Here is a 25816-nt window from a genome sequence, read left to right on the forward strand (position 1 = left end):
CAGAGGGTTTAGCACCACCACATCAACAGAGGGTTTAGCACCACATCAACAGAGGGTTCAACACCACCACATCAACAGAGGGTTTAACACCACCACATCAACAGAGGGTTTAACACCACCACATCAACAGAGGGTTTAACACCACCACATCAACAGAGGGTTCAACACCACCACATCAACAGAGGGTTCAACACCACCACATCAACAGAGGGTTCAACACCACCACATCAACAGAGGGTTTAACACCACCACATCAACAGAGGGTTCAACACCACCACATCAACAGAGCCAGGACAGAGGGTTTAGCCAGGACAGAGGGTTTAGCCAGGACAGAGGGTTTAGCCAGGACAGAGGCCCATTCATATGGGAAAAAAATAATTGTGCACGGATGACCAAGTGGCTTTATAAGGGCGCCAGGTAGCCTAGTGGTTAAGAACATGGGGCCAGTCATCGAAAGGACGCTGGTTTAAATACCCAAGCCGATGTGCCGTTGAGCAAGGCACTTAAACCAAATTAAACTCTGTAATATATTTATTTTTAAATTGGAAGGGGGAGGGGGGCGGGGGGTAGAAAGGTCTGCTGGGTGAAATACATTATCTCAGGGTAGGGTTGCAAAATTCTGGTAGCATGTAATCCTGAATGGAGACCACTGATAGGTCCAGATATGACCCATTGGGATAATAAGTCATGTGATCCTGAAAGGAGACCCCTGATAGGTCCAGATATGACCAATGGGGATAATCTGACCTTGTACTTCTCATCTGCCTTCTTCTGGACCTCCTTACTGCTGCGCAGGGTCTCCTCACACTCCTCTGAGACACACACACACACACACACACACACACACACACACACACACACACACACACACACACACACACACACACACACACACACACACACACTTAATGTGAGTCATACTGTATTAACAGGAAGTTTAAAATGCAGAAGGATAAAATGTGTTTGTTTGACATGGTGGGATCTGTTCTGTGTTGGTTAAATGTAATTATGTGAGAAATGGGAGGTGGAAACATCTTTAATGGTGTAAATATTGATACAGTATAACAACCACCAGGCTACCCTGCCTCCTCTAACCACCAGGCTACCCTGCCTCCTCTAACCACCAGGCTACCCTGCCTCCTCTAACCACCAGGCTACCCTGCCTCCTCTAACCACCAGGCTACCCTGCCTCCTCTAACCACCAGGCTACCCTGCCTCCTCTAACCACCAGGCTACCCTGCCTCCTCTAACCACCAGGCTACCCTGCCTCCTCTAACCACCAGGCTACCCTGCCTCCTCTAACCACCAGGCTACCCTGCCTCCTCTAACCACCAGGCTACCCTGCCTCCTCTAACCACCAGGCTACCCTGCCTCCTCTAACCACCAGGCTACCCTGCCTCCTCTAACCACCAGGCCACCTGCCTCCTCTAACCACCAGGCCACCTGCCTCCTCTAACCACCAGGCTACCCTGCCTCCTCTAACCACCAGGCTACCCTGCCTCCTCTAACCACCAGGCAACCCTGCCTCCTCTAACCACCAGGCTACCCTGCCTCCTCTAACCACCAGGCTACCTGCTAGAGCTGTTCTGTCCCCACTGTATCCTACCAGCTGTTCTGTCCCCACTGTATCCTACCAGCTGTTCTGTCCCCACTGTATCCTACCAGCTGTTCTGTCCCCACTGTATCCTACCAGCTGTTCTGTCCCCACTGTATCCTACCAGCTGTTCTGTCCCCACTGTATCCTACCAGCTGTTGTCCTAGAGCTGTTCTGTCCACACTGTATCCTACCAGCTGTTGTCCTAGAGCTGTTCTGTCCCCACTGTATCCTACCAGCTGTTCTGTCCACACTGTATCCTACCAGCTGTTCTGTCCCCACTGTATCCTACCAGCTGTTCTGTCCCCACTGTATCCTACCAGCTGTTCTGTCCCCACTGTATCCTACCAGCTGTTCTGTCCCCACTGTATCCTACCAGCTGTTCTGTCCACACCGTATCCTACCAGCTGTTCTGTCCCCACTGTATCCTACCAGCTGTTCTGTCCCCACCGTATCCTACCAGCTGTTCTGTCCACACCGTATCCTACCAGCTGTTGTCCTACCAGCTGTTGTCCTAGAGCTGTTCTGTCCCCACCGTATCCTACCAGCTGTTCTGTCCCCACTGTATCCTACCAGCTGTTCTGTCCCCACTGTATCCTACCAGCTGTTGTCCTACCAGCTGTTGTCCTAGAGCTGTTCTGTCCCCACCGTATCCTACCAGCTGTTCTGTCCCCACTGTATCCTACCAGCTGTTGTCCTACCAGCTGTTGTCCTAGAGCTGTTCTGTCCCCACCGTATCCTACCAGCTGTTCTGTCCCCACTGTATCCTACCAGCTGTTCTGTCCCCACTGTATCCTACCAGCTGTTGTCCTAGAGCTGTTCTGTCCCCACCGTATCCTACCAGCTGTTCTGTCCCCACTGTATCCTACCAGCTGTTCTGTCCACACTGTATCCTACCAGCTGTTGTCCTAGAGCTGCTATGCTGCTATGTGTGTGCTCACCGATGGTCTTCAGTAACATCTTCAGTTCTTCCTGTTGTTTATGGAAGGAGCTCTGATGGAGTTTAACCTGGAGAATATCTAACTCTTCTGTCTTCATGTCTAACTGCTGCTTTAACAAACGATACCTAGAGAGAGGAGAGGGTAGAGGAGGGAGAGGGTAGAGGAGGGAGAGAGAGAGAGGGTAGAGGAGAGAGAGAGAGAGAGAGAGGGTAGAGGAGGGAGAGAGAGAGAGAGGGTAGAGGAGGGAGAGAGAGAGAGAGGGTAGAGGAGAGAGAGAGAGAGAGGGTAGAGGAGGGAGAGAGAGAGAGGGTAGAGGAGGGAGAGAGAGAGAGAGGGTAGAGGAGGGAGAGAGAGAGAGAGGTAGAGGAGGGAGAGAGAGAGAGAGGGTAGAGGAGGGAGAGAGAGAGAGAGAGAGGGTAGAGGAGGGAGAGAGAGAGAGAGAGAGGTAGAGGAGGGAGAGAGAGAGAGAGAGAGGGTAGAGGAGGGAGAGAGAGAGAGAGAGAGGGTAGAGGGAGGGAGAGAGAGAGAGAGAGGTAGAGGAGGGAGAGAGAGAGAGAGAGAGAGGGTAGAGGAGGGAGAGAGAGAGAGAGAGAGAGGGTAGAGGAGGGAGAGAGAGAGAGAGAGAGAGGGTAGAGGAGGGAGAGAGAGAGAGAGAGAGAGGGTAGAGGAGGGAGAGAGAGAGAGAGAGAGGGTAGAGGAGGGAGAGAGAGAGAGAGAGAGGGTAGAGGAGGGAGAGAGAGAGAGAGAGGGTAGAGGAGGGAGAGAGAGAGAGAGAGAGGGAGAGGGAGGGAGAGAGAGAGAGAGAGAGGGTAGAGGAGGGAGAGAGAGAGAGAGAGAGGGTAGAGGAGGGAGAGAGAGAGAGAGGGTAGAGAGGAGAGAGAGAGGTAGAGGAGGGAGAGAGAGAGGGTAGAGGAGGGAGAGAGAGAGGGTAGAGGGAGAGAGAGAGAGGGTAGAGGGAGAGAGAGAGGGTAGAGGGAGAGAGAGAGAGGGTAGAGGGAGAGAGAGAGAGAGAGAGGGTAGAGGGAGAGAGAGAGAGAGAGGGTAGAGGAGGGAGGGAGAGAGAGGGTAGAGGAGGGAGAGAGAGAGGGTAGAGGGAGAGAGAGAGAGGGTAGAGGGAGAGAGAGAGAGGGTAGAGGGAGAGAGAGAGAGAGAGAGGGTAGAGGGAGAGAGAGAGAGAGGTAGAGGGTAGAGGGAGAGAGAGAGAGAGAGAGGGTAGAGGGAGAGAGAGAGAGAGAGAGGGTAGAGGGAGGGAGGGAGAGAGAGGGTAGAGGAGGGAGGGAGAGAGAGGGTAGGGAGGAGGGAGAGAGAGGGTAGAGAGGGAGAGAGAGAGAGAGAGAGAGGTAGAGGAGGGAGAGAGAGAGAGAGAGAGGGTAGAGGAGGGAGAGAGAGAGAGAGGGGTAGGGAGGGAGAGAGAGAGAGAGAGGGTAGAGGAGGAGAGAGAGAGAGAGAGGGTAGAGGAGAGAGGGAGAGGAGAGAGAGAGAGAGGGTAGAGGAGGGAGAGAGAGGGTAGAGGAGGGAGAGAGAGAGAGGAGAGAGAGAGGGTAGAGGAGGGAGAGAGAGAGAGAGGGTAGAGGAGGGAGAGAGAGAGAGAGAGAGGGTAGAGGAGGGAGAGAGAGAGAGAGAGAGGGTAGAGGAGGGAGAGAGAGAGAGAGGGTAGAGGAGAGAGAGAGAGAGAGAGGGTAGAGGAGAGAGAGAGAGAGAGAGGGTAGAGGAGAGAGAGAGAGAGGGTAGAGGAGAGAGAGAGAGAGGGTAGAGGAGGGAGAGAGAGAGAGAGAGGGTAGAGGAGGGAGAGAGAGAGAGAGAGAGGGTAGAGGAGAGAGGGTAGAGGAGAGAGAGAGAGAGGGTAGAGGAGAGAGAGAGAGAGAGTAGAGGAGGGAGAGAGAGAGAGAGGGTAGGAGAGGGTAGAGGAGGGAGAGAGAGAGAGAGGGTAGAGGAGGGAGAGAGAGAGAGAGAGAGAGAGGGTAGAGGAGGGAGAGAGAGAGAGAGGGTAGAGGAGGGAGAGAGAGAGAGAGAGAGGGTAGAGGAGGGAGAGAGAGAGAGAGAGAGGGTAGAGGAGGGAGAGAGAGAGAGAGGGTAGAGGAGGGAGAGAGAGAGAGGGTAGAGGAGAGAGAGAGAGAGAGAGGGTAGAGGAGAGAGAGAGAGAGGGTAGAGGAGAGAGAGAGAGAGAGTAGAGGAGGGAGAGAGAGAGAGAGAGGGAGGGAGAGAGAGAGAGAGGGTAGGGAGAGGGTAGAGGAGGGAGAGAGAGAGAGAGGTAGAGGGGAGGGAGAGAGAGAGAGAGAGGGTAGAGGAGGGAGAGAGAGAGAGAGGGTAGAGGAGGGAGAGAGAGAGAGAGGGTAGAGGAGGGAGAGAGAGAGAGAGGGTAGAGGAGGGGAGAGAGAGAGAGGGTAGAGGAGGGAGAGAGAGAGAGAGGGTAGAGAGGGAGAGAGAGAGAGAGGGTAGAGGAGGGAGAGAGAGAGAGAGGTAGAGGGAGGGAGAGAGAGAGAGGGTAGAGGAGGGAGAGAGAGAGAGAGGGTAGAGGAGGGAGGAGAGAGAGAGGGTAGAGGAGGGAGAGAGAGAGAGAGGGTAGAGGAGGGAGAGAGAGAGAGAGGGTAGAGGAGGGAGAGAGAGAGAGAGGGTAGAGGAGGGAGAGAGAGAGAGAGGGTAGAGGAGGGAGAGAGAGAGAGGGTAGAGGAGGGAGAGAGAGAGAGAGAGGGTAGAGAGAGGGAGAGAGAGAGAGAGGGAGGGTAGAGGAGGGAGAGTAGAGGAGGGGAGAGAGAGAGAGAGAGGGAGGGTAGAGGAGGGAGAGAGAGAGAGGGAGGGTAGAGGGAGGGAGAGAGAGAGAGAGGGAGGGTAGAGGAGGGAGAGAGAGAGAGAGGGAGGGTAGAGGAGGGAGAGAGAGAGAGAGGGAGGGTAGAGGGGAGGGAGAGAGAGAGAGAGAGGGTAGAGGAGGGAGAGAGAGAGAGAGAGGGTAGAGGAGGGAGAGAGAGAGGGGGAGGGTAGAGGAGGGAGAGAGAGAGAGGGGAGGGTAGAGGAGGGAGAGAGAGAGAGGGGAGGGTAGAGGGAGGGAGAGAGAGAGAGGGTAGAGGAGGGAGAGAGAGAGAGAGAGAGGGTAGAGGGGAGAGAGAGAGAGAGAGGTAGAGGAGGGGAGAGAGAGAGAGAGGAGGGTAGAGGAGGGAGAGAGAGAGAGAGAGAGAGAGGAGGGAGAGAGAGAGAGAGGGTAGAGGAGGGAGAGAGAGAGAGAGGGTAGAGGAGGGAGAGAGAGAGAGAGGGTAGAGGAGGGAGAGAGAGAGAGAGGGTAGAGGAGGGAGAGAGAGAGAGAGGGTAGAGGAGGGAGAGAGAGAGAGAGGGTAGAGGAGGGAGAGAGAGAGAGAGAGGGTAGAGGAGGGAGAGAGAGAGAGAGGGTAGAGGAGGGAGAGAGAGGGTAGAGGAGGGAGAGAGAGGGGGAGGGAGAGAGAGAGAGAGGGTAGAGGAGGGAGAGAGAGAGAGAGGGTAGAGGAGGGAGAGAGAGAGGGGGTAGAGGGAGAGAGAGAGAGAGGGTAGAGGGAGAGAGAGAGAGAGGGTAGAGGGAGAGAGAGAGAGAGGGTAGAGGGAGAGAGAGAGGGTAGAGGGAGAGAGAGAGAGGGTATAGGAGGGGGAGGGGGTGAGAGGAGGGTAGAGGAGGGAGGGTGAGAGGGTAGAGGAGGGAGAGAGAGAGGGTAGAGGAGGAGAGAGAGAGAGGGTAGAGGAGGGAGAGAGAGAGAGAGAGGGTAGAGGAGGGAGAGAGAGAGAGGGTAGAGGAGGGAGAGAGAGAGGGTAGAGGAAGGAGGGAGAGAGAGAGGGTAGAGGAAGGAGGGAGAGAGAGAGGGTAGAGGAGGGGGGGTGAGAGGGTAGAGGAGGGAGAGAGAGAGGGTAGAGGAGGGGGAGGGAGAGAGAGAGGGTAGAGGAGGGGGAGGGAGAGAGGGTAGAGGAGGGGGGAGAGAGAGAGGGTAGAGGAGGGGGAGAGAGAGAGGGTAGAGGAGGGGGAGAGAGAGAGGGTAGAGGAGGGGGAGAGAGAGAGGGTAGAGGAGGGGAGAGAGAGAGGGTAGAGGAGGGGGAGAGAGAGAGGGTAGAGGAGGGGGAGAGAGAGGGTAGAGGAGGGGAGAGAGAGGGTAGAGGAGGGAGAGAGAGAGGGTAGAGGAGGGAGAGAGAGAGGTAGAGGAGGGAGAGAGAGGGTAGAGGAGGGAGAGAGAGAGGGTAGAGGAGGGAGAGAGAGAGGGTAGAGGAGGGAGAGAGAGAGGGTAGAGGAGGGAGGTAATATATAGGAAAATATAGAGAAATGTTTCAGAAATATTGAATTTGCTGAATTCCTAAAGCTACATCGTAAATGTTTCAGGGCAGCCACCTCTCAGCCGTCCCCTTGAGACCAGACAGTTGTTTGTCCAGGTCCTGTAGCTCCGTCTCTGTGGCTGACAGACTGTCCTGAACCTCTCTCAGCTCCTGGAGACTGGACAACACGGAGGCCGACTGGGAACGGGCTCCTACAGGGAGACGGAGAATAAACACCACATTACCGAGGAGGGAAGGAGACACACATGACAGACTGGACAACACAGACTGACTCCTAGAGGGAGAGAGACACATGACAGACTGACTCCTAGAGGGAGAGAGACACATGACAGACTGACTCCTAGAGGGAGAGAGACACATGACAGACTGGACAACACAGACTGACTCCTAGAGGGAGAGAGACACATGACAGACTGACTCCTAGAGGGAGAGAGACACATGACAGACTGACTCCTAGAGGGAGAGAGACACATGACAGACTGGCTCCTAGAGGGAGAGAGACACATGACAGACTGGACAACACAGACTGACTCCTAGAGGGAGAGAGACACATGACAGACTGACTCCTAGAGGGAGAGAGACACATGACAGACTGGCTCCTAGAGGGAGAGAGACACATGACAGACTGACTCCTAGAGGGAGAGAGACACATGACAGACTGGCTCCTAGAGGGAGAGAGACACATGACAGACTGGACAACACAGACTGACTCCTAGAGGGAGAGAGACACATGACAGACTGACTCCTAGAGGGAGAGAGACACATGACAGACTGGACAACACAGACTGACTCCTAGAGGGAGAGAGACACATGACAGACTGACTCCTAGAGGGAGAGAGACACATGACAGACTGACTCCTAGAGGGAGAGAGACACATGACAGACTGGCTCCTAGAGGGAGAGAGACACATGACAGACTGGACAACACAGACTGACTCCTAGAGGGAGAGAGACACATGACAGACTGACTCCTAGAGGGAGAGAGACACATGACAGACTGACTCCTAGAGGGAGAGAGACACATGACAGACTGACTCCTAGAGGGAGAGGAAAGGAAAAGGGGAATATGAAGAGAACAGAACGAGACGATGGTAGAGAGAGAAAGGGGAATAGGAAGAGAACAGAACGAGACTATGGTAGAGAGAGAAAGGGGAATATGAGGGGGAACAGAACGAGACGATGGTAGAGAGAGAAAGGGGAATATGAAGAGAACAGAACGAGACGATGGTAGAGAGAGAAAGGGGAATATGAAGAGAACAGAACGAGACGATGGTAGAGAGAGAAAGAGGAATAGAAAGAGAACAGAACGATGGTAGAGACAGAAAGGGGAATAGGAAGAGAACAGAACGAGACGATGGTAGAGAGAGAAAGGGGAATAGAAAGAGAACAGAACGATGGTAGAGACAGAAAGGGGAATAGGAAGAGACGATGGTAGAGAGAGAAAGAGGAATAGGAAGAGAACAGAACGAGACGATGGTAGAGAGAGAAAGGGGAATAGGAAGAGACGATGGTAGAGAGAGAAAGAGGAATAGGAAGAGAACAGAACGAGACGATGGTAGAGAGAGAAAGGGGAATAGGAAGAGAACAGAACGAGACGATGGTAGAGAGAGAAAGGGGAATATGAAGAGAACGAGACAATGGTAGAGAGAGAAAGGGGAATATGAGGGGGAACAGAACGAGACGATGGTAGAGACAGAAAGGGGAATAGGAAGAGAACAGAACGATGGTAGAGAGAGAAAGGGGAATATGAGGGGGAACAGAACGAGACGATGGTAGAGAGAGAAAGGGGAATATGAGGGGGAACAGAACGAGACGATGGTAGAGAGAGAAAGGGGAATAGGAAGAGAACAGAACGATGGTAGAGAGAGAAAGGGGAATATGAGGGGGAACAGAACGAGACGATGGTAGAGAGAGAAAGGGGAATATGAGGGGGAACAGAACGAGACGATGGTAGAGAGAGAAAGGGGAATAGGAAGAGAACAGAACGAGACGATGGTAGAGAGAGAAAGGGGAATAGGAAGAGAACAGAACGATGGTAGAGAGAGAAAGGGGAATAGGAAGAGAACAGAACGAGACGATGGTAGAGAGAGAAAGAGGAATAGAAAGAGAACAGAACGATGGTAGAGAGAGAAAGGGGAATATGAGGGGGAACAGAACGAGACGATGGTAGAGACAGAAAGGGGAATATGAAGAGAACAGAACGAGACGATGGTAGAGACAGAAAGAGGAATATGAAGAGAACAGAACGATGGTAGAGAGAGAAAGGGGAATAGGAAGAGAACAGAACGAGACGATGGTAGAGACAGAAAGGGGAATATGAGGGGGAACAGAACGAGACGATGGTAGAGACAGAAAGGGGAATATGAAGAGAACAGAACGAGACGATGGTAGAGACAGAAAGAGGAATATGAAGAGAACAGAACGATGGTAGAGAGAGAAAGGGGAATAGGAAGAGAACAGAACGAGACGATGGTAGAGAGAGAAAGGGGAATAGGAAGAGAACAGAACGAGACGATGGTAGAGAGAGAAAGGGGAATATGAGGGGGAACAGAACGAGACGATGGTAGAGAGAGAAAGAGGAATAGAAAGAGAACAGAACGATGGTAGAGACAGAAAGGGGAATAGGAAGAGACGATGGTAGAGAGAGAAAGGGGAATAGGAAGAGACGATGGTAGAGAGAGAAAGGGGAATAGGAAGAGACGATGGTAGAGAGAGAAAGGGGAATAGGAAGAGAACAGAACGAGACGATGGTAGAGAGAGAAAGGGGAATAGGAAGAGAACAGAACGAGACGATGGTAGAGACAGAAAGGGGAATAGGAAGAGAACAGAACGAGACGATGGTAGAGAGAGAAAGGGGAATATGAGGGGGAACAGAACGAGACGATGGTAGAGACAGAAAGGGGAATAGGAAGAGAACAGAACGAGACGATGGTAGAGAGAGAAAGGGGAATAGGAAGAGAACAGAACGAGACGATGGTAGAGAGAGAAAGGGGAATAGGAAGAGAACAGAACGAGACGATGGTAGAGAGAGAAAGGGGAATATGAGGGGGAACAGAACGAGACGATGGTAGAGAGAGAAAGAGGAATAGAAAGAGAACAGAACGAGACGATGGTAGAGACAGAAAGGGGAATAGGAAGAGAACAGAACGAGACGATGGTAGAGAGAGAAAGGGGAATAGAAAGAGAACAGAACGAGACGATGGTAGAGACAGAAAGGGGAATAGGAAGAGAACAGAACGAGACGATGGTAGAGAGAGAAAGGGGAATATGAGGGGGAACAGAACGAGACGATGGTAGAGACAGAAAGGGGAATATGAGGGGGAACAGAACGAGACGATGGTAGAGACAGAAAGGGGAATAGGAAGAGAACAGAACGAGACGATGGTAGAGAGAGAAAGGGGAATAGGAAGAGAACAGAACGAGACGATGGTAGAGAGAGAAAGGGGAATAGGAAGAGAACAGAACGAGACGATGGTAGAGAGAGAAAGGGGAATATGAGGGGGAACAGAACGAGACGATGGTAGAGAGAGAAAGGGGAATAGGAAGAGAACAGAACGAGACGATGGTAGAGAGAGAAAGGGGAATACGAGGGGGAACAGAACGAGACGATGGTAGAGAGAGAAAGGGGAATATGAGGGGGAACAGAACGAGACGATGGTAGAGAGAGAAAGGGGAATATGAGGGGGAACAGAACGAGACGATGGTAGAGACAGAAAGGGGAATAGGAAGAGAACAGAACGAGACGATGGTAGAGAGAGAACATGTATAGAGAAGCGAACCGGTCTTCATCAGAGTCGTGTCTCACCTCCGCTCAGCGTCCCCTGAGGATCGAAGACGTCTCCTCCCAGAGTAACAGTCTTGGTCATGACTCTCTTGTCGAAGGCCACTCGCTTGGCGTTGTCTAATGTATCACACACCAACGTAGAACCAAACACGTACTCCATGGCCTTCCTCAGGTCTGCCTCATAGCCAACCAGAGACAGCGCTGTATGGACGTTCTGCTCCCCAACCTACCGATGGAGAGAGACAGAGAGAGAGAGAGAGAGGAGAGAGAGAGGCTCGTAATCAACCAAGAGAGAGGGTGTGAGGTGTGTGTTGGTCTGTTTGTGCGTCTGAGATTTTTTTATGAATAATGACTAAATGATGTATACATTTAACGTACAACTATGACAAACAGAATTACTACCCTGTATGATTGTATGAAACTTATTAAAATCATAAAACTAAATTTAACGTGTGTAGTTTTAGTCAACAATTACAACAAGGACCGTCTGTTCCTTGTTAGAAACTAATGTAGTTATGGAATGTTGTGTTCCTTATAGGACATCCTGTCCCTTATAGGACATCCTGTCTCCACCCAGGGAGAGGAGAGACCTTGGGCTATACTGACATTCCTTATAGGACATCCTGTCCCCACCCAGGGAAAGGAGAGACCTTGGGCTATACTGACATTCCTTACAGGACATCCTGTCCCAGGGAGAGGAGAGACCTTGGGCTATACTGACATTCCTTACAGGACATCCTGTCCCCACCCAGGGAGAGGAGAGACCTTGGGCTATACTGACATTCCTTACAGGACATCCTGTCCCCACCCAGGGAGAGGAGAGACCTTGGGCTATACTGACATTCCTTACAGGACATCCTGTCTCCACCCAGGGAGAGGAGACCTTGGGCTATACTGACATTCCTTACAGGACATCCTGTCCCAGGGAGAGGAGAGACCTTGGGCTATACTGACATTCCTTACAGGACATCCTGTCCCCACCCAGGGAGGGGAGAGACCTTGGGCTTGTCATAGATTGTTTAACAGGTGGCAGACAGTGTGAGTAGGAGAAGACTTGTGAACTATGCTGCCATTGTATCTGAGAGGAGGAGGGACATTTATGACGAAACGTGAGATATATAGACCAATGTACCCGGGAAATGATTAGGCAGAGCTCTCATAAATAAACATTCCTGACCATTGTAGCCTCCGTCTGATTCAGTACAACCAGTTTCCTACACATTCTGGGTATCAGGCTGAATAAGTTAATCAAATTGAGTTTATGAACACTGGGAACTTAATTACTCTTAACAGTGTTGTATCTCACCAGACTCTTGGCTGTGTTGACCACGCTGTCATTAAGTGTCCTGGCAGAGATCTTGTTGAGGGGGATGATGGTGTATCTACGCTTCAGCTCTCCTTTCTCCAACAACTTCTTACCTGTCACCTAGAGAGAGAGACAGGGACAGAGAGAGACAGAGACAGACAGCAAGAGAGAGAGACAGACAGCAAGAGAGAGAGACAGACAGCAAGAGAGAGAGACAGACAGCAAGAGAGAGAGACAGACAGCAAGAGAGATAGAGACAGACAGCAAGAGAGATAGAGACAGACAGCAAGAGAGATAGAGACAGACAGCAAGAGAGATAGAGACAGACAGCAAGAGAGATAGAGACAGACAGCAAGAGAGAGCGAGAGAGAGAGAGAGAGAGACAGTGTTATGGGAGCCAAGCCCCTCCTTTCACATTCCAGTACAGAACCAGAAGCTCCTGGACAGAACTATCGTCATGACGACAGTAGCAAACACACTTCATCTCTACCAGTGAAAGCACGGCAACGGTTAACCTTGATATAAAGTGTTCTGCAGTGAACGTTGTGTCAGGAACAGTCAGAATACACTAACCTCAGTGTCCACCACAACATTGTAGAGTTTCCCTCCAGCCACCACCTCCAGTCCAGTAGAGTAGCACACATCACTGACTGTTATCAGGTTAGCTAGGAGACCCTTAACTCTGCTACGGTCCCAGCCCCGTTCTGGGTCACTATGAGGGAGACAGAGATACTGACTGTAATCAGGTTAGCTAGGAGACCCTTAACTCTGCTACGGTCCCAGCCCCGTTCTGGGTCACTATGAGGGAGACAGAGATACTGACTAATCAGGTTAGCTAGGAGACACTATGAGGGAGACAGAGATACTGACTGTAATCAGGTTAGCTAGGAGACAGAGATACTGACTGTAATCAGGTTAGCTAGGAGACACTATGAGGGAGACAGAGATACTGACTGTAATCAGGTTAGCTAGGAGACACTATGAGGGAGACAGAGATACTGACTGTAATCAGGTTAGCTAGGAGACACTATGAGGGAGACAGAGATACTGACTGTCATCAGGTTAGCTAGGAGACAGAGATACTGACTGTCATCAGGTTAGCTAGGAGACACTATCAAATCAAAATCAAATCAAATTTATTTATATAGCCCTTCGTACATCAGCTGATATCTCAAAGTGCTGTACAGAAACCCAGCCTAAAACCCCAAACAGCAAACAATGCAGGTGTAAAAGCACGGTGGCTAGGAAAAACTCCCTAGAAAGGCCAAAACCTAGGAAGAAACCTAGAGAGGAACCGGGCTATGCAGCACAGTCAGATGGACTGGGGACAGCAAGGAGCCATCATGTCAGGTAGTCCTGGGGCACGGTCCTAGGGCTCAGGTCCTCCGAGAGAGAGAAAGAAAGAGAGAATTAGAGAGAGCATATGTGGGGTGGCTAGTCCTCTTCTGGCTGTGCCAGGTGGAGATTATAACAGAACGTGGCCAAGATGTTCAAATGTTCATAAATGACCAGCATGGTTGAATAATAGTAAGGCAGAACAGTTGAAACTGGAGCAGGAGCATGGCCAGGTGGACTGGGGACAGCAAGGAGTCCTCATGTCAGGTAGTCCTGGGACATGGTCCTAGGGCCCAGGCCAGTTGAAACTGGAGCAGCAGCATGGCCAGGTGGACTGGGGACAGCAAGGAGTCATCATGTCAGGTAGTCCTGGGGCATGGTTCTAGGGCTCAGGTCCTCCGAGAGAGAGAAAGAAAGAGAGAAGGAGAGAATTAGAGAACGCACACTTAGATTTACACAGGACACCGAATAGGACAGGAGAAGTACTCCAGATAAACAAACTGACCCTAGCCCCCGACACATAAACTACTGCAGCATAAATACTGGAGGCTGAGACAGGAGGGGTCAGGAGACACTGTGGCCCCATCCGAGGACACCCCCGGACAGGGCCAAACAGGAAGGATATAACCCCACCCACTTTGCCAAAGCACAGCCCCCACACCACTAGAGGGAAATCTTCAACCACCAACTTACCATCCTGAGACAAGGCCGAGTATAGCCCACAAAGATCTCCGACACGGTACAACCCAAGGGGTGGGGGGAACCCAGACAGGCCGACCACAACAGTGAATCAACCCACCCAGGTGACGCATCCCCCCAGGGACGGCACGAGAGAGCCCCAGCAAGCCAGTGACTCAGCCCCCGTAACAGGGTTAGAGGCAGAGAATCCCAGTGGAAAACGGGGAACCGGCCAGGCAGAGACAGCAAGGGCGGTTCGTTGCTCCAGAGCCTTTCCGTTCACCTTCCCACTCCTGGGCCAGACTACACTCAATCATATGACCCACTGAAGAGATGAGTCTTCAGTAAAGACTTAAAGGTTGAGACCGAGTTTGCGTCTCTGACATGGGTAGGCAGACCGTTCCATAAAAATGGAGCTCTATAGGAGAAAGCCCTGCCTCCAGCTGTTTGCTTAGAAATTCTAGGGACAATTAGGAGGCCTGCGTCTTGTGACCGTAGCGTACGTATAGGTATGTACGGCAGGACCAAATCAGAGAGGTAGGTAGGAGCAAGCCCATGTAATGCTTTGTAGGTTAGCAGTAAAACCTTGAAATCAGCCCTTGCTTTGACAGGAAGCCAGTGTAGAGAGGCTAGCACTGGAGTAATATGATCAAATTTTTTGGTTCTAGTCAGGATTCTAGCAGCCGTATTTAGCACTAACTGAAGTTTATTTAGTGCTTTATCCGGGTAGCCGGAAAATAGAGCATTGCAGTAGTCTAACCTAGAAGTGACAAAAGCATGGATTAATTTTTCTGCATCATTTTTGGACAGAAAGTTTCTGATTTTTGCAATGTTACGTAGATGGAAAAAGCTGTCCTCGAAATGGTCTTGATATGTTCTTCAAAAGAGAGATCAGGGTCCAGAGTAACGCCGAGGTCCTTCACAGTTTTATTTGAGACGACTGTACAACCATTAAGATTAATTGTCAGATTCAACAGAAGATCTCTTTGTTTCTTGGGACCTAGAACAAGCATCTCTGTTTTGTCCGAGTTTAATAGTAGAAAGTTTGCAGCCATCCACTTCCTTATGTCTGAAACACATGCTTCTAGCGAGGGCAATTTTGGTGCTTCACCATGTTTCATTGAAATGTACAGCTGTGTGTCATCCGCATAGCAGTGAAAGTTTACATTATGTTTTCGAATAACATCCCCAAGAGGTAAAATATATAGTGAAAACAATAGTGGTCCTAAAACAGAACCTTGAGGAACACCGAAATGTACAGTTGATTTGTCAGAGGACAAACCATTCACAGAGACAAACTGATATCTTTCCGACAGATAAGACCTAAACCAGGCCAGAACATGTCCGTGTAGACCAATTTGGGTTTCCAATCTCTCCAAAAGAATGTGGTGATCGATGGTATCAAAAGCAGCACTAAGGTCTAGGAGCACGAGGACAGATGCAGAGCCTCGGTCCGATGCCATCAAAATGTCATTTACCACCTTCACAAGTGCCGTCTCAGTGCTATGATGGGGTCTAAAACCAGACTGAAGCATTTCGTATACATTGTTTGTCTTCAGGAAGGCAGTGAGTTGCTGCGCAACAGCCTTCTCTAAAATCTTTGAGAGGAATGGAAGATTCGATATAGGCCGATAGTTTTTTATATTTTCTGGGTCAAGGTTTGGCTTTTTCAAGAGAGGCTTTATTACTGCCACTTTTAGTGAGTTTGGTACACATCCAGTGGATAGAGAGCCGTTTATTATGTTCAACATAGGAGGGCCAAGCACAGGAAGCAGCTCTTTCAGTAGTTTAGTTGGAATAGGGTCCAGTATACAGCTTGAAGGTTTAGAGGCCATGATTATTTTCATCATTGTGTCAAGAGATATAGTACTAAAACACTTGAGCGTCTCTCTTGATCCTAGGTCCTGGCAGAGTTGTGCAGACTCAGGACAACTGAGGTTTGGAGGAATACGCAGGTTTAAAGAGGAGTCCGTAATTTGCTTTCTAATAATCATAATCTTTTCCTCAAAGAAGTTCATGAATTTATCACTGCTAAAGTGCAAGTCATCCTCTCTTGGGGAATGCTGCTTTTTAGTTAGCTTTGCCACAGTATCAAAAAGGAATTTCGGATTGTTCTTATTTTCCTCAATTAAGTTAGAAAAATAGGACGATCGAGCAGCAGTAAGGGCTCTTCGGTACTGCACGGTACCATCCTTCCAAGCTAGTCGGAAGACTTCCAGTTTGGTGTGGCGCCATTTCCGTTCCAATTTTCTGAAGCTTGCTTCAGAGCTCGGGTATTTTCTGTGTACCATGGAGCTAGTTTCTTATGAGACATTTTTTTAGTTTTTAGGGGTGCAACTGCATCTAGGGTATTGCGCAAGGTTAAATTGAGATCCTCAGTTAGGTGGTTAACGGATTTTGTCCTCTGGCGTCCTTGGGTAGGCAGAGGGAGTCTGGAAGGGCATCAAGGAATCTTTGTGTTGTCTGTGAATTTATAGCACGACTTTTGATGTTCCTTGGTTGGGGTCTGAGCAGATTATTTGTTGCAATTGCAAACGTAATAAAATGGTGGTCTGATAGTCCAGGATTATGAGGAAAACATTAAGATCCACAACATTTATTCCATGGGACAAAACTAGGTCCAGCGTATGACTGTGAGAGTGAGTGGGTCCAGAGACATGTTGGACAAAACCCACTGAGTCGATGATGGCTCCAAAAGCCTTTTGGAGTGGGTCTGTGGACTTTTCCATGTGAATATTAAAGTCACCAAAGATTAGAATATTATCTGCAATGACTACAAGGTCTGATAGGAATTCAGGGAACTCAGTGAGAAACGCTGTATATGGCCCAGGAGGCCTGTAAACAGTAGCTATAAAAAGTGATTGAGTAGGCTGCATAGATTTCATGACTAGAAGCTCAAAAGACGAAAACGTCATTTTTTTTTTTTTGTAAATTGAAATTTGCTATCGTAAATGTTAGCAACACCTCCGCCTTGCGGGATGCACGGGGATATGGTCACTAGTGTAGCCAGGAGGTGAGGCCTCATTTAACACAGTAAATTCATCAGGCTTAAGCCATGTTTCAGTCAGGCCAATCACATCAAGATTATGATCAGTGATTAGTTCATTGACTATAATTGCCTTTGAAGTAAGGGATCTAACATTAAGTAGCCCTATTTTGAGATGTGAGGTATCATGATCTCTTTCAGTAATGACAGGAATGGAGGTGGTCTTTATCCTAGTGAGATTGCTAAGGCGAACACCGCCATGTTTAGTTTTGCCCAACCCAGGTCGAGGCACAGACACGGTCTCAATGGTGATAGCTGAGCTGACTACACTAACTATGCTAGTGGCAGACTCCACTATGCTGGCAGGCTGGCTAATAGCCTGCTGCCTGGCCTGCACCCTATTTCATTGTGGAGCTAGAGGAGTTAGAGCCCTGTCTATGTTGGCAGATAAGATGAGAGCACCCTCCAGCTAGGATGGAGTCCGTCACTCCTCAGCAGGTCAGGCTTGGTCCTGTTTGTGGGCGAGTCCCAGAAAGAGGGCCAATTATCTACAAATTCTATCTTTTGGGAGGGGCAGAAAACAGTTTTCAACCAGCGATTGAGTTGTGAGACTCTGCTGTAGAGCTCATCACTCCCTAACTGGGAGGGGGCCAGAGACAATTACTCGATGCCGACACATCTTTCTAGCTGATATGCACGCAGAAGCTATGTTGCGCTTGGTGATCTCTGACTGTTTCATCCTAACATCGTTGGTGCCGACGTGGATAACAATATCTCTATACTCTCTACACTCGCCAGTTTTAGCTTTAGCCAGCACCATCTTCAGATTAGCCTTAACGTCGGTAGCCCTGCCCCGGGTAAACAGTGTATGATCGCTGGATGATTCGCTTTAAGTCTAATACTGCGGGTAATGGAGTCGCCAATGACTAGAGTTTTCAATTTGTCAGAGCTAATGGTGGGAAGCTTCGGCGTCTCAGACCCCGTAACGGGAGGAGTAGAGACCAGAGAAGACTCGGCCTCTGACACCGACCCGCTGCTTAATGGGGAGAACCGGTTGAAAGTTTCTGTCTGCTGAATGAGCGACACCGGTTGAGCGTTCCTACAGCATTTCCTTCCAGAAACCGTGAGAAAGTTGTCCGGCTGCGGGGACTGTGCCAGGGGATTTATACTACTATCTGTACTTACTGGTGGCACAGACGCTGTTTCATCCTTTCCTACACTGAAATTACCCTTGCCTAACGATTGCGTCTGAAGCTGGGCTTGCAGTACAGCTATCCTCGCCGTAAGGCGAGCACAGCGGCTGCAATTAGAAGGCATCATGTTAATGTTACTACTTAGCTTCGGCTGTTGGAGGTCCTGACGAATCGTGTCCAGATAAAGCGTCCGGAGTGAAAAAGTCGAGGAAAAAATAAATATATGAACGGTAATTAAAAAGTGAAACCCGTAAAGTTGTCAGGTAGCAAAAAATGAGGGAGACAGAGATACTGACTGTAATCAGGTTAGCTAGGAGACACTATGAGGGAGACAGAGATACTGACTGTCATCAGGTTAGCTAGGAGACACTATGAGGGAGACAGAGATACTGACTGTCATCAGGTTAGCTAGGAGACACTATGAGGGAGACAGAGATACTGACTGTTATCAGGTTAGCTAGGAGACCCTTAACTCTGCTACGGTCCCAGTCCCGTTCTGGGTCACTATGAGGGAGACAGAGATACTGACTGTTATCAGGTTAGCTAGGAGCCCCTTAACTCTGCTACGGTCCCAGTCCCGTTCTGGGTCACTATGAGGGAGACAGAGATACTGACTGTAATCAGGTTAGCTAGGAGACCCTTAACTCTGCTACGGTCCCAGCCCCGTTCTGGGTCACTATGAGGGAGACAGAGATACTGACTGTCATCAGGTTAGCTAGGAGACACTATGAGGGAGACAGAGATACTGACTGTTATCAGGTTAGCTAGGAGACACTATGAGGGAGACAGAGATACTGACTGTTATCAGGTTAGCTAGGAGACACTGAGGGAGACAGAGATACTGACTGTTATCAGGTTAGCTAGGAGACACTATGAGGGAGACAGAGATACTGACTGTTATCAGGTTAGCTAGGAGACACTATGAGGGAGACAGAGATACTGACTGTTATCAGGTTAGCTAGGAGACACTATGAGGGAGACAGAGATACTGACTAATCAGGTTAGCTAGGAGACACTGAGGGAGACAGAGATACTCACTGTTATCAGGTTAGCTAGGAGACACTATGAGGGAGACAGAGATACTGACTGTTATCAGGTTAGCTAGGAGACACTATGAGGGAGACAGAGATACTGACTGTTATCAGGTTAGCTAGGAGACACTATGAGGGAGACAGAGATACTGACTGTTATCAGGTTAGCTAGGAGACACTATGAGGGAGACAGAGATACTGACTGTTATCAGGTTAGCTAGGAGACACTATGAGGGAGACAGAGATACTGACTGTTATCAGGTTAGCTAGGAGACACTATGAGGGAGACAGAGACAGACAGAGAGACCGAGACCAACAGAGAGACAGGGACAAACAAATTAAATCTTCTTTCCCTACTAGCACTGATGTTGCTGATAGTCGGTTTATTTTGTCTTCAATAAAGTAGCGATGACTGAGATGTGGTTGTCCCACCTAGCGATCTGAAGATACAGTCTCTGGATAAGAGAGTCTGCTAAATGACTCCCTACTGTCAGTCTCTCTGGATAAGAGAGTCTGCTAAATGACTCCCTACTGTCAGTCTCTCTGGATAAGAGAGTCTGCTAAATGACTCCCTACTGTCAGTCTCTCTGGATAAGAGTCTGCTAAATGACTCCCTACTGTCAGTCTCTCTGGATAAGAGAGTCTGCTAAATGACTCCCTACTGTCAGTCTCTCTGGATAAGAGAGTCTGCTAAATGACTCCCTACTGTCAGTCTCTCTGGATAAGAGAGTCTGCTAAATGACTCCCTACTGTCAGTCTCTCTGGATAAGAGAGTCTGCTAAATGACTCGCATGTAAATATGACATCAATAATCAAGTTAGCAAGGGGAAGATTTTTCATTGCTGAGGTTGAACGCCACAGGAGAGGAGAGGAGCACGCGGAGGTGTCGTCTCTCTGAGCTGGGTGACCCCACACACGGCGTACCTGTAGTCGAAGCGTAGGTTCGGGAAGCGGGACATCAGACTCTCGTGGGTATTTCTGAGGGTGGTGACCTCACGGTTCAGCTGTCTCTTCCTGTCCAGAAGAACCTCCTCCTTCCCATCTGATAAACAACACATCAGATGTCAACACCAGCCTCCCCCCTCCTCCTCCTCCTCTACCTTGGTCCTGTAGTTTCCCCATATCAGCCTCTAGTTCCTCCTCCTCCTCCTCCTCCTCTACCTTGGTACTGTAGTTTCCCCATATCAGCCTCTAGTTCCTCCTCCTCCTCCTCTACCTTGGTACTGTAGTTTCCCCATATCAGCCTCTAGTTCCTCCTCCTCCTCCTCTACCTTGGTACTGTAGCCTCCCCATATCAGCCTCTAGTTCCTCTACCTTGGTACTGTAGTCTCCCCATATCAGCCTCTAGTTCCTCCTCCTCCTCTACCTTGGTACTGTAGTCTCCCCATATCAGCCTCTAGTTCCTCCTCCTCCTCTACCTTGGTACTGTAGTCTCCCCATATCAGCCTCTAGTTCCTCCTCCTCCTCCTCCTCCTCTACCTTGGTACTGTAGTCTCCCCATATCAGCCTCTAGTTCCTCCTCCTCTACCTTGGTACTGTAGCCTCCCCCATATCAGCCTCTAGTTCCTCCTCCTCCTCCTCCTCTACCTTGGTACTGTAGTTTCCCCATATCAGCCTCTAGTTCCTCCTCCTCCTCCTCCTCCTCTACCTTGGTACTGTAGTCTCCCCATATCAGCCTCTAGTTCCTCCTCCTCCTCCTCCTCTACCTTGGTACTGTAGTCTCCCCATATCAGCCTCTAGTTCCTCCTCCTCCTCCTCTACCTTGGTACTGTAGTCTCCCCATATCAGCCTCTAGTTCCTCCTCCTCCTCTTCCTCCTCTACCTTGGTACTGTAGTTTCCCCATATCAGCCTCTAGTTCCTCCTCCTCTACCTTGGTACTGTAGTTTCTCCATATCAGCCTCTAGTTCCTCCTCCTCTACCTTGGTACTGTAGTCTCCCCATATCAGCCTCTAGTTCCTCCTCCTCTACCTTGGTACTGTAGTTTCCCCATATCAGCCTCTAGTTCCTCCTCCTCTACCTTGGTACTGTAGTCTCCCCATATCAGCCTCTAGTTCCTCCTCCTCCTCCTCCTCTACCTTGGTACTGTAGACTCCCCATATCAGCCTCTAGTTCCTCCTCCTCCTGTTCCTCCTCTACCTTGGTACTGTAGTCTCCCCATATCAGCCTCTAGTTCCTCCTCCTCCTCTACCTTGGTACTGTAGTTTCTCCATATCAGCCTCTAGTTCCTCCTCCTCCTCCTCCTCTACCTTGGTACTGTAGTTTCCCCATATCAGCCTCTAGTTCCTCCTCCTCCTCCTCTACCTTGGTACTGTAGTTTCCCCATATCAGCCTCTAGTTCCTCCTCCTCCTCTACCTTGGTACTGTAGTTTCCCCATATCAGCCTCTAGTCCCTCCTCCTCCTCCTCTACCTTGGTACTGTAGTTTCCCCATATCAGCCTCTAGTTCCTCCTCCTCCTCCTCTACCTTGGTACTGTAGTTTCCCCATATCAGCCTCTAGTTCCTCCTCCTCCTCTACCTTGGTACTGTAGTTTCCCCATATCAGCCTCTAGTTCCTCCTCTACCTTGGTACTGTAGTTTCCCCATATCAGCCTCTAGTCCCTCCTCCTCTACCTTGGTACTGTAGTTTCCCCATATCAGCCTCTAGTCCCTCCTCCTCTACCTTGGTACTGTAGTTTCCCCATATCAGCCTCTAGTTCCTCCTCCTCCTCCTCTACCTTGGTACTGTAGTTTCCCCATATCAGCCTCTAGTCCCTCCTCCTCTACCTTGGTACTGTAGTTTCTCCATATCAGCCTCTAGTTCCTCTACCTTGGTACTGTAGTTTCCCCATATCAGCCTCTAGTTCCTCCTCCTCCTCCTCCTCTACCTTGGTACTGTAGTTTCCCCATATCAGCCTCTAGTTCCTCCTCCTCCTCCTCCTCTACCTTGGTACTGTAGTCTCCCCATATCAGCCTCTAGTTCCTCCTCCTCCTCCTCCTCCTCTACCTTGGTACTGTAGTCTCCCCATATCAGCCTCTAGTTCCTCCTCCTCCTCCTCTACCTTGGTACTGTAGTCTCCCCATATCAGCCTCTAGTTCCTCCTCCTCCTCTACCTTGGTACTGTAGTCTCCCCATATCAGCCTCTAGTTCCTCCTCCTCCTCCTCTACCTTGGTACTGTAGTTTCCCCATATCAGCCTCTAGTTCCTCCTCCTCTACCTTGGTACTGTAGTTTCTCCATATCAGCCTCTAGTTCCTCCTCCTCTACCTTGGTACTGTAGTCTCCCCATATCAGCCTCTAGTTCCTCCTCCTCCTCCTCCTCCTCTACCTTGGTACTGTAGTCTCCCCATATCAGCCTCTAGTTCCTCCTCCTCCTGTTCCTCCTCTACCTTGGTACTGTAGTCTCCCCATATCAGCCTCTAGTTCCTCCTCCTCCTCTACCTTGGTACTGTAGTTTCCCCATATCAGCCTCTAGTTCCTCCTCCTCTACCTTGGTACTGTAGTCTCCCCATATCAGCCTCTAGTTCCTCCTCCTCCTCCTCCTCCTCTACCTTGGTACTGTAGTCTCCCCATATCAGCCTCTAGTTCCTCCTCCTCCTGTTCCTCCTCTACCTTGGTACTGTAGTCTCCCCATATCAGCCTCTAGTTCCTCCTCCTCCTCTACCTTGGTACTGTAGTTTCCCCATATCAGCCTCTAGTTCCTCCTCCTCCTCTACCTTGGTACTGTAGTTTCTCCATATCAGCCTCTAGTTCCTCCTCCTCCTCCTCCTCTACCTTGGTACTGTAGTTTCCCCATATCAGCCTCTAGTTCCTCCTCCTCCTCTACCTTGGTACTGTAGTTTCCCCATATCAGCCTCTAGTCCCTCCTCCTCCTCCTCTACCTTGGTACTGTAGTTTCCCCATATCAGCCTCTAGTTCCTCCTCCTCCTCCTCTACCTTGGCACTGTAGTTTCTCCATATCAGCCTCTAGTTCCTCTACCTTGGTACTGTAGTTTCCCCATATCAGCCTCTAGTTCCTCCTCTACCTTGGTACTGTAGTTTCCCCATATCAGCCTCTAGTCCCTCCTCCTCTACCTTGGTACTGTAGTTTCCCCATATCAGCCTCTAGTCCCTCCTCCTCCCTCCTCTACCTTGTTACTGTAGTTTCCCCATATCAGCCTCTAGTCCCTCCTCCTCTACCTTGGTACTGTAGTTTCTCCATATCAGCCTCTAGTTCCTCTACCTTGGTACTGTAGTTTCCCCATATCAGCCTCTAGTTCCTCCTCCTCTACCTTGGTACTGTAGTTCCCCATATCAGCCTCTAGTTCCTCCTCCTCCTCTACCTTGGTACTGTAGTTTCCCCATATCAGCCTCTAGTTCCTCCTCCTCTCTCTACCTTGGTACTGTAGTTTCCCCATATCAGCCTCTAGTTCCTCCTCCTCCTCTACCTTGGTACTGTAGTTTCCCCATATCAGCCTCTAGTTCCTCCTCCTCTACCTTGGTACTGTAGTTTCTCCATATCAGCCTCTAGTTCCTCCTCCTCTACCTTGGTACTGTAGTTTCCCCCATATCAGCCTCTAGTTCCTTCCTCCTCCTCCTCTACCTTGGTACTGTAGTTTCCCCATATCAGCCTCTAGTTCCTCCTCCTCTACCTTGGTACTGTAGTTTCTCCATATCAGCCTCTAGTTCCTCCTCCTCTACCTTGGTACTGTAGTTTCCCCATATCAGCCTCTAGTTCCTCCTCCTCCTCTACCTTGGTACTGTAGTTTCCCCATATCAGCCTCTAGTTCCTCCTCCTCCTCCTCCTCTACCTTGGTACTGTAGTTTCCCCATATCAGCCTCTAGTTCCTCCTCCTCCTCTACCTTGGTACTGTAGTTTCCCCATATCAGCCTCTAGTTCCTCCTCCTCCTCTACCTTGGTACTGTAGTTTCCCCATATCAGCCTCTAGTTCCTCCTCCTCCTCTACCTTGGTACTGTAGTTTCCCCCATATCAGCCTCTAGTTCCTCCTCCTCCTCTACCTTGGTACTGTAGTCTCCCCATATCAGCCTCTAGTTCCTCCTCCTCCTCCTCCTCCTCTACCTTGGTACTGTAGTCTCCCCATATCAGCCTCTAGTTCCTCCTCCTCCTCCTCCTCTACCTTGGTACTGTAGTCTCCCCATATCAGCCTCTAGTTCCTCCTCCTCCTCTACCTTGGTACTGTAGTTTCCCCCATATCAGCCTCTAGTTCCTCCTCCTCCTCTACCTTGGTACTGTAGTTTCTCCATATCAGCCTCTAGTTCCTCCTCCTCCTCCTCTACCTTGGTACTGTAGTTTCCCCATATCAGCCTCTAGTTCCTCCTCCTCCTCTACCTTGGTACTGTAGTTTCCCCATATCAGCCTCTAGTCCCTCCTCCTCCTCCTCTACCTTGGTACTGTAGTTTCCCCATATCAGCCTCTAGTTCCTCCTCCTCCTCCTCTACCTTGGCACTGTAGTTTCTCCATATCAGCCTCTAGTTCCTCTACCTTGGTACTGTAGTTTCCCCATATCAGCCTCTAGTTCCTCCTCTACCTTGGTACTGTAGTTTCCCCATATCAGCCTCTAGTCCCTCCTCCTCTACCTTGGTACTGTAGTTTCCCCATATCAGCCTCTAGTCCCTCCTCCTTCTCCTCCTCCTCTACCTTGTTACTGTAGTTTCCCCATATCAGCCTCTAGTCCCTCCTCCTCTACCTTGGTACTGTAGTTTCTCCATATCAGCCTCTAGTTCCTCTACCTTGGTACTGTAGTTTCCCCATATCAGCCTCTAGTTCCTCCTCCTCTACCTTGGTACTGTAGCCTCCCCATATCAGCCTCTAGTTCCTCCTCCTCCTCTACCTTGGTACTGTAGTTTCCCCATATCAGCCTCTAGTTCCTCCTCCTCTACCTTGGTACTGTAGTTTCCCCATATCAGCCTCTAGTTCCTCCTCCTCCTCTACCTTGGTACTGTAGTTTCCCCATATCAGCCTCTAGTTCCTCCTCCTCTACCTTGGTACTGTAGTTTCTCCATATCAGCCTCTAGTTCCTCCTCCTCTACCTTGGTACTGTAGTTTCCCCATATCAGCCTCTAGTTCCTCCTCCTCCTCTACCTTGGTACTGTAGTTTCCCCATATCAGCCTCTAGTTCCTCCTCCTCTACCTTGGTACTGTAGTTTCTCCATATCAGCCTCTAGTTCCTCCTCCTCTACCTTGGTACTGTAGTTTCCCCATATCAGCCTCTAGTTCCTCCTCCTCTACCTTGGTACTGTAGTTTCCCCATATCAGCCTCTAGTCCCTCCTCCTCCTCCTCTACCTTGGTACTGTAGTTTCCCCATATCAGCCTCTAGTTCCTCCTCCTCCTCTACCTTGGTACTGTAGTTTCCCCATATCAGCCTCTAGTTCCTCCTCCTCCTCTACCTTGGTACTGTAGTTTCCCCATATCAGCCTCTAGTTCCTCCTCCTCTACCTTGGTACTGTAGTTTCTCCATATCAGCCTCTAGTTCCTCCTCCTCCTCTACCTTGGTACTGTAGTTTCTCCATATCAGCCTCTAGTCCCTCCTCCTCCTCTACCTTGGTACTGTAGTTTCCCCATATCAGCCTCTAGTTCCTCCTCCTCTACCTTGGTACTGTAGTTTCTCCATATCAGCCTCTAGTCCCTCCTCCTCCTCTACCTTGGTACTGTAGTTTCCCCATATCAGCCTCTAGTTCCTCCTCCTCTACCTTGGTACTGTAGTT

General features: G+C 50.0%; 1 protein-coding gene across 4 annotated transcripts in view; it reads right to left on the bottom strand.

Annotated features, from left to right (window-relative positions):
* LOC124018478 (structural maintenance of chromosomes protein 2-like) overlaps positions 1–25816 on the bottom strand; it is a 65069-nt gene that overhangs the window by 22908 nt on the left and 16345 nt on the right. For all 4 annotated transcript variants that reach the window (XM_046333807.1, XM_046333808.1, XM_046333809.1 and 1 more), the window contains exons 12-18: positions 20057–20174; positions 12483–12621; positions 11910–12029; positions 10625–10829; positions 6875–7010; positions 2536–2660; positions 748–812 (exon numbers count right to left, since the gene is read on the bottom strand). In XM_046333807.1, coding sequence (XP_046189763.1) covers positions 748–812; positions 2536–2660; positions 6875–7010; positions 10625–10829; positions 11910–12029; positions 12483–12621; positions 20057–20174 — 908 coding nt within the window. The remainder of the gene's footprint in view (positions 1–747; positions 813–2535; positions 2661–6874; positions 7011–10624; positions 10830–11909; positions 12030–12482; positions 12622–20056; positions 20175–25816) is intronic.

This window comes from Oncorhynchus gorbuscha, unplaced genomic scaffold (genome assembly GCF_021184085.1).
Source record: "Oncorhynchus gorbuscha isolate QuinsamMale2020 ecotype Even-year unplaced genomic scaffold, OgorEven_v1.0 Un_scaffold_528, whole genome shotgun sequence".
NCBI classification, from domain to species: domain Eukaryota; kingdom Metazoa; phylum Chordata; class Actinopteri; order Salmoniformes; family Salmonidae; genus Oncorhynchus; species Oncorhynchus gorbuscha.